The sequence below is a fragment of the Falco cherrug genome, chromosome 9 (genome assembly GCF_023634085.1).
Source record: "Falco cherrug isolate bFalChe1 chromosome 9, bFalChe1.pri, whole genome shotgun sequence".
NCBI classification, from domain to species: domain Eukaryota; kingdom Metazoa; phylum Chordata; class Aves; order Falconiformes; family Falconidae; genus Falco; species Falco cherrug.
In genome coordinates, this window is record NC_073705.1 from 17,451,621 (window position 1) to 17,459,261 (window position 7,641).

At 40.8% G+C, this 7,641-nt stretch overlaps 2 protein-coding genes across 2 annotated transcripts; both read right to left on the bottom strand.

Annotated features, from left to right (window-relative positions):
• Window positions 1-3,221: 3,221 nt before the first annotated feature.
• LOC129736823 (uncharacterized) lies at window positions 3,222-4,981 on the bottom strand. The gene has a single exon (XM_055721024.1). It carries the CDS (start codon window positions 4,979-4,981, stop codon window positions 3,518-3,520), a length of 1,464 nt encoding a protein of 487 aa, XP_055576999.1. The 3' UTR covers window positions 3,222-3,517.
• Window positions 3,222-7,081, bottom strand: LOC129736822 (uncharacterized). Its single transcript, XM_055721023.1, has one exon. It carries the CDS (start codon window positions 7,079-7,081, stop codon window positions 5,513-5,515), a length of 1,569 nt encoding a protein of 522 aa, XP_055576998.1. The 3' UTR covers window positions 3,222-5,512.
• Window positions 7,082-7,641: the final 560 nt, after the last annotated feature.

Here is a 7,641-nt window from a genome sequence, read left to right on the forward strand (position 1 = left end):
TTTCAGTGTGACCAGAATTTAGCATGCAACTGCATCAGCATATTGACAGAATACCTTTTGAGTTATTTCTTTTTTTCATAACCTCTAAACTGGGAACAGCTCAAGGTGAAAAGAGACTGTTCAAATCCTCAGCTGTTGCCTCAGAAGGAATAACGTGTTCTTTGTGTACAGGTGAATTTAACACAGCTGAAAATTTGTTTTGGGTTAGAAGTATCTGTCACACCTTCATCCCCACCACCACAACCTTTAAGGCCGGTGGGAAAAGCATTCTGTACTCTGTTGCAGCAGGGAAACTTCAGTTGAGCTGCAGTAGTTTGCGTACGTAACTGCAGCTCCTTTGGTGAAAATGAAGTTGTCGTAGAAGTTAGACTTTAACTTGAGTAACATACCCTTTGATACCTTGTAAGCGAGAAAGATTGTGTCCTGACAGCATGCTCTTTCCCACGCTTGTGCCTAGAGTTGTACTTGAAATCAGGTTGCGTGTTAAGTTTAAACCTAATCACACAGATATCTCAAAGTCCACAAAGATACATCACTGCTTAGGGGATTCTTGCAGTATAGCAGGTGCAAAACCCGTTCCAAAGTAACGATCTAGTGAAGCGTTTTCTTTCAGGAACACCATTTTCCCACTTCTCATAGGTTATACACCATACAACATAATATCTCTCCATCAAGTCTCTTGTGGCTAAACTGCATTCTGCAAATTTGTGTTAGAAATAGATGCTTGCATTTTCACCTGGTGAAGTTCCCTAAGCTAAAGGATTGTGACCTAGGCATTGCTACGAAGCTCAAAGATCGTGACAACAGCGATTGTTGGGGCTCTTGCTGTATTGAATGATTATACTGAACTCTGAAGCAAGTGGAAAAATACTGAAGAAATAAGACGAGGTTACGGCCAGAACAGTGGGATGAAGAAAAAGGAGCAAATTGCAGATGTTTGCACAAAACCAAGGCCAACGGGACGTGATAAGAGGAGCTGGGAAACCGCAGAAAGGAGCCTACATGCCAGAACAAGCAGGAAACAGAAATCTTCCCAGTAAACAATTGTTAACCAATCATATTATTATACGCTTGTAAAATAGCCAACCACATTATTGCACGCTTATAGAATGCCTTATAAAAGTCTACCTGGTTTGTACAATAAACGGATCAGATCTTGAACTCTGTGAGTATTTGAATCTGACTCCCGCTCGCCCGAAATGCCCGCAGCATCTGGTGACCCCCGACGTGATCCGATGAGGGTCGACAGGATCGGTTAAAAGGTCAGGAGGATTCATTAAGGATCGTGTTACGAGCTGCAGAGCCGGCGAGGATCCTGCTGCCAGCGGAGAGAGAGCTGGGCACCCGAAGAAAGGCGGAACGTGCACGGCTGACCGGTGAGTCAGGGAATTTAAGCAGGATGGGAATCACTGCATCAGTGGTGGAAAAAGCAATCGTAGACAGTTTGATGAAACTGGCAGAAAAAACTGAAACGCCAGTCTCACGGCAGGCAGTAGTTGATCTGCTATGTTGGAGTTGCCGCCGTGGTTACCTTGCTTCTACGCAAGATGTATATAATAATGAAACATGGAAGAAAGTAGGAGAGGACTTATGGGAATCTGTGCAAGTTGGGACTAAGGGGGTAAAGACTTTGGCTCGCACGTATCGAGCTGTACGGGGTATGGTCGCGCAATTACCACCCTGGTGTCCTGAAAAGGAACAAGCGGCGAGCAGCGGCGTGCGGCCCGGCAGGCCCCGTCCCGGCCGCGGTTTCTCTCCAAGGCGGCACCCCCCCCCCCTCCGATCGGCGCCATGGCGATGCAAGCGGCCAAGCGAGCTAACATCTGGCTGCCCCCAGAGGTCAATGGGATCCTTTATATTCAGAACCTGCCGTATAAAATCACAGCGGAGGAAACGTATGATATTTTTGGGAAATACGGACCTATTCGACAAATCAGAGTTGGAAACTCTCCTGAAACAAGAGGAACAGCTTAAGCTTCTCAAGGAAAAATACGGACTTGATTACAAACCCCCACCCCCCCCAAAAAAAAAAAAAAAAAAAAAAAAGAAGAAAGAAAAAAAAAGGAAAAAAAACAAAAAAGAAAAAAGAAAAAAAAAAGAAAGGAAAAAAAAAGGGAAAAAAAAAAGAAAAAAGAAAAAAAAAGAAAGAAAAAAAAAGAGAAAAAAAAAGAAAAAAGAAAAAAAAAGAAAGGAAAAAAAGAGAAAAAAAAAGAAAAAAGAAAAGAAAAAAAAAGAAAGGAAAAAAAAGGAAAAAAAGAAAAAAAAAAGAAAAAAGAAAAAAAAAGAAAAAAAAAGAAAGAAAAAAAAAGAAAAGAAAAAAAGGAAAAAAAAAGAAAAAAGAAAAAAGAAAGGAAAAAAAAGGGAAAAAAAGAAAAAAGAAAAAAAAGAGAAAAAGAAAGAAAGAAAAAAGAAAAAAAAAGAAAGAAAAAAAAGGAAAAAAAAAGAAAAAAGAAAAAAAAAGAAAGGAAAAAAAAAGGGAAAAAAAAGAAAAAAAAAAGAAAAAAAAAAAAAGTGCTTCAGATGTCACCTACAAGAAATGCGTTTCTGCTTTGAACTAGCTTTTGAGCCTTTGGGAGTAAACTATACGGCTATAAATCAATCATATTGGGGTTGGTTAGATAAGAAGTATAATGACACGAATTTTGGCTTTAGTGATAACTGTACCTGGTGGAATACTACACTTGTTAAAAATACGTATTTTTTGCAACAGTTGATTTACCCTTTAAATGTATCAATTTATTTACCTCAACAAGAATTGAGGGTGGTTGAGGGATTTATTGAAACAAGGTCTGTCTATATTGTTGTTTGTTATTCTTTTGTTACTTTTAGTGCCTTGCCTTTTACAATGTTTTCAGAGCTGTGTGGAACGCAGTATTAATGCTGTATTTAAAAAGAAAGGGGGAGGTGTTGGGGCTCTTGCTGTATTGAATGATTATACTGAACTCTGAAGCAAGTGGAAAAATACTGAAGAAATAAGACGAGGTTACGGCCAGAACAGTGGGATGAAGAAAAAGGAGCAAATTGCAGATGTTTGCACAAAACCAAGGCCAACGGGACGTGATAAGAGGAGCTGGGAAACCGCAGAAAGGAGCCTACATGCCAGAACAAGCAGGAAACAGAAATCTTCCCAGTAAACAATTGTTAACCAATCATATTATTATACGCTTGTAAAATAGCCAACCACTGCGACGAGCGAGGGGAAGCAAGCAGCCGACTCAGTATGAGTGATAAAGCAAGCTCCGATTTATTACGGCGCAATTATGGCATTTATACAATTCCAGTTAATTATGCCTACTAGTCATATGTTGATAGGCTAAGCCCTAACGGTTACGTCTTCGTACGGCCTCCTACTTGCGGTTTCTGCGGTTAACTGGTCACATAGCTCAGCTCCGTGCTCTACGTGCCTTCCTCAAAGTTAGTTGCTACATCTTCTGCAAGCTCAGCATTGACCTTTTCCTTATCTTCCTTGTCCATTGTCCATTATTGCAGTAACTTTTTTACTGCGGCCTAGTCTGGTTCACTCCAAACTCATGTCAAGTGCTGTGTCACACAGTCCTTCCATGGACCCGTGGCCGTTTTCTCTCATCCATTCTGCAACAATTCCCCCTTTTTCTTTTTGGACAAGGAAGGATTGGGTAACACGTTCAAACAATTTTCGGATACAAGAAAGAATACAAGGTAGCAAAAGCAACAGTAAACCAATAAGCAACAATACAGATAAACCCTGTTTTAACAAGTCTCTTAACCATCCATTTATGCCCAGAGAAGCAAACCAAGAATCTATGCCTGATGAACCTTCTTTGACATGATGCATACGATTTCTTAACTCCTCCAGCTGTCGATGAATACTTTGTGAATGATCAGAAAGATTTAGGCAACACATGCCTTCAAAATCCTGACATCCATGCCCATTTGCCAAAAGCAAAAAGTCTATAGCAGCTCTATTTTGCAAGATTGCGTGGCGTAAGCTATCAACATCAGTGGCAAGACCTGATAAAATGTCTGTTGTAGAATTAAATTGTTTCACTGCCCAACAAGCTAGAGTCTTTATTTTAGCCCAATTCGCAGCTGCTGCGCCACCGGGAAGAAAAAATGAAAGAGCTACAGTTCCAGCCACTGTGCCAAGATTTACATTATCATTACAATCTGGCTTTAAGTCATGAAGACTGCGTTTTGCTCTACTCTCATTCGCTTGTCTTACCAAGTCACGCATGGCGGGTGCAAACATGGTTAACTTGCCAATATAACAGGGTCCTCCCACGGGACGAAATGGTATGGCAGGCCACGCCCTGTCTCCACATATTAAAAAATATCCTTCTGGTAATAATTTCGCCGTAACACTTTCCACATCAAATTCACCGGCATATTTTGAGGTGTTCCAATGGCTAGAATTCCCTGATACATTCTGATATCCTAAGTAAAATTGTATTACATTGTCACGGTGCATGATGCGTTTCCATTCATCTCCAAACATGACAGCACCTGAGCCATTGATAGGTCGAAGTAGGGGGCGAACTCTGGTACAATTAAGTTTTTGGCTAACATTTACTAAAGGCCCAGCGGCTGGAAAAGAGCCCCATAGGTCTAATTCTTGCTGAGGTAAATGGATTGATTCATTTAGATGGTAAATCAACTGTTGTAAAAAATACGTATTTTTAATAAGTGTACTGTTCCACCAGGTACAGTTATCACCAAAGCCAAAATTCATGTCATTATACTTCCAGTCTAACCAGGCCAAATATGATTGATTTATGGCTGTATAATTTACTCCCAAAGGTTCAAAATCAGGCCAATGTATATAAGGGTAACCAATTAGACACGTTCGGAAAGGATCACTTGCTTTCTGCAGGGAAAGACAAAAATCTGTAACTCCTGATTGATTTGCCCACGTAACCCACATATTTTGTCTAGGCTCTATACTATGTAAAGCGAAAACAACGACAATATTCAATAGGCTAATTCCCAAAAACAATGCCATCATCCACGTTTGCAATGATGTTGTATGATATGAGACTCAAAACTTTTCTTAATAATGCGGACCCAAAAGATAAATTCGTTACGTAATTCTGCCAAAAATAATTGTTCAAAAGCCTCATAAGATTGTAATGCTTTGTTGATAACTGTAAAACTGGGAGCAGGTGTTTCAGTCAAAAGGGAATGTCCACCAAAGCCAAAACGTAAAATGTTATTTTGACAGGGTGGACATACCCAGGAACATAAAGTTTTCCGTCTAAACACTCCAACTCTTTTACAATATCCACAATAAAATGTAATTTTTGAATTACAAACAATTTTACATATAGGACAAAATTTTTCTAATTGTATTGGTCCTTGCCCAAAGAGGTCTTGCAAAGTATGCAAAATACGGGTAAAATGTAATAAAGACAATCTATCAGAGGGTAATTGATATTGTATCTCCCGAGGCAGCTGCCATAAAATGGGAAGAATAATATATGTCAGCTTTTCTACAAGTCGTTTTTCTTCATCTGGTCGTGGTGCCCGACATAATCTGTCATGATGCTGTGTCCATTTGACAATTTTTGCACCATAGGTGGCGCTCTCGACATTGACGACGTGTATGTCCAGGACGCCCACAACGAAAGCAAATAAAGTCTTTTCGAGGTGGTTTCTTACTTGGCCGTTCATCTGATGTTTTTAAAGGAGCGAGGGCTGCAAAAGCTTGCTGCTGAGTTTTAACTAAATTGTCTCCTACCTCTTTAAGTGCTTCGACTAACAAAGCTTGAGGTCCTACAGGCACTCGGCTCATTCTTTCTAACATAGTTTCAACAGAAGCATCTAGAGGAAGGGTAACTAAAATGCCTTTTGTATAAGTGTTACAATTTTCTAATACACACTGCCTCAATAATGGTCCCTTCATAAAATCCGCTATATCTGCTCGATTGATCGCATCAGTGACTCTGTCTACAAAAGAGGCAAAAGACTCATCCCTGCCTTGTTTAACTGACATATATGAAGGTGTAGCAGGGGTTGTTCTTACTTTTTGTAGTGCTTCACGCGCCAGTTTCATAGATTCTAACAGTACATCAGGACCAGTTTGCATCTGCATTTCTATTGAGGCAAAAGGTCCAGACCCCATCAATTGTTCTACCGTTACTCCTGCTAATCGGTCACGCGACGCATGTACAGATAGTTCACAAAGCCTTTGCCAATGAGCTTGCCACAACAATTGCTGTGATTGCTTCAAAATAAGTCTCATAATATTTTTTATATCTTCCGGACACAATATTCCACTTCCCCAAATATAGTTTAACATTTGTCGGGTAGGTTCACCATGTAAACCTGAGTCATTAACTGTACTTCGCAGTTGATTTAAAATTTTCCAATCTAAAGTATGATGTTCTCCTGTCATTACTCCTGCATTATCAATAGTATAGATCACGGGATAAGCTTGACAATTAATTTGAGTTACAGCATCAAAATCTTTCTGCTCCATTGCCTCTCGGAGTATTTTGTCCCAATCGACCCGAACTAACTGTGAATGCGGGGGTGAGTTAACCGGTTTACTAAATGTTTTATCTTTCAACTGTCCCCTTGTTGCTTTTCCCTCGAGCTCAATGAACTCCTCCTCTAAATTATCATTTTGTGCGCCATCCAGCACCTGATCTTGCGACGGTGCCGAAGGACAAACTTCTTTCTCTGTGTGAGGAGGAGGAGGTGGTTGATTTGAGGGCTGACGAACAACAGGGACAGGAATTCCTGAAGCAGGAGGACTGAAATAATCCCCTCCTGCTGTAAAACGCCCCGCTGTTGAATCAGTTTTTTCGAGCCGATTAGAGGCAGCTGCAGCCATCTGTTTTTCAACTTTGTAACGTTTTAAACAGTTAATGACCTCTCTCCAAGATTTCATTAACTTTTTAGCAACTTTATCATCGTCAATCACCAAATCCCATAAACAGTCCCCATAATTACGCCATTCTTCTATTTCAAACATACTTTCAGGATCTTTAAAGTAACCTTTTGCTTTGCCTAACGTAATTAGCCCAGCTAAATCTTTTAAAGGGCTTACCCCCCGCTTTTCTAAAAAGTGTTGTAAAAGAGCGAGTGCTACCTCTTTTTCCATAGCGCGCTTTTTAAAGAATTCTTCCCTGATTAAGAGAATTCTTCTCCTTGATTAAGATGCAGCCTTTTTCCCCTGGGTAGCCTCTGACGGACGGCGAACCTTTCCCTTGATTAACGTGGTTCAAGCACGGATCGAGATACGATGCCAGCATCAGTCGATCTTTGCTCCCTGGTCGCTGCTACCAGTGCTTCTCCGTCCTCGCTGTCCGGTGAAGAACAGGGATTGGGGGTCCCTGTTCGGGCGCCACTTGCGACGAGCGAGGGGAAGCAAGCAGCCGACTCAGTATGAGTGATAAAGCAAGCTCCGATTTATTACGGCGCAATTATGGCATTTATACAATTCCAGTTAATTATGCCTACTAGTCATATGTTGATAGGCTAAGCCCTAACGGTTACGTCTTCGTACGGCCTCCTACTTGCGGTTTCTGCGGTTAACTGGTCACATAGCTCAGCTCCGTGCTCTACGTGCCTTCCTCAAAGTTAGTTGCTACATCTTCTGCAAGCTCAGCATTGACCTTTTCCTTATCTTCCTTGTCCATTGTCCATTATTGCAGTAACTTT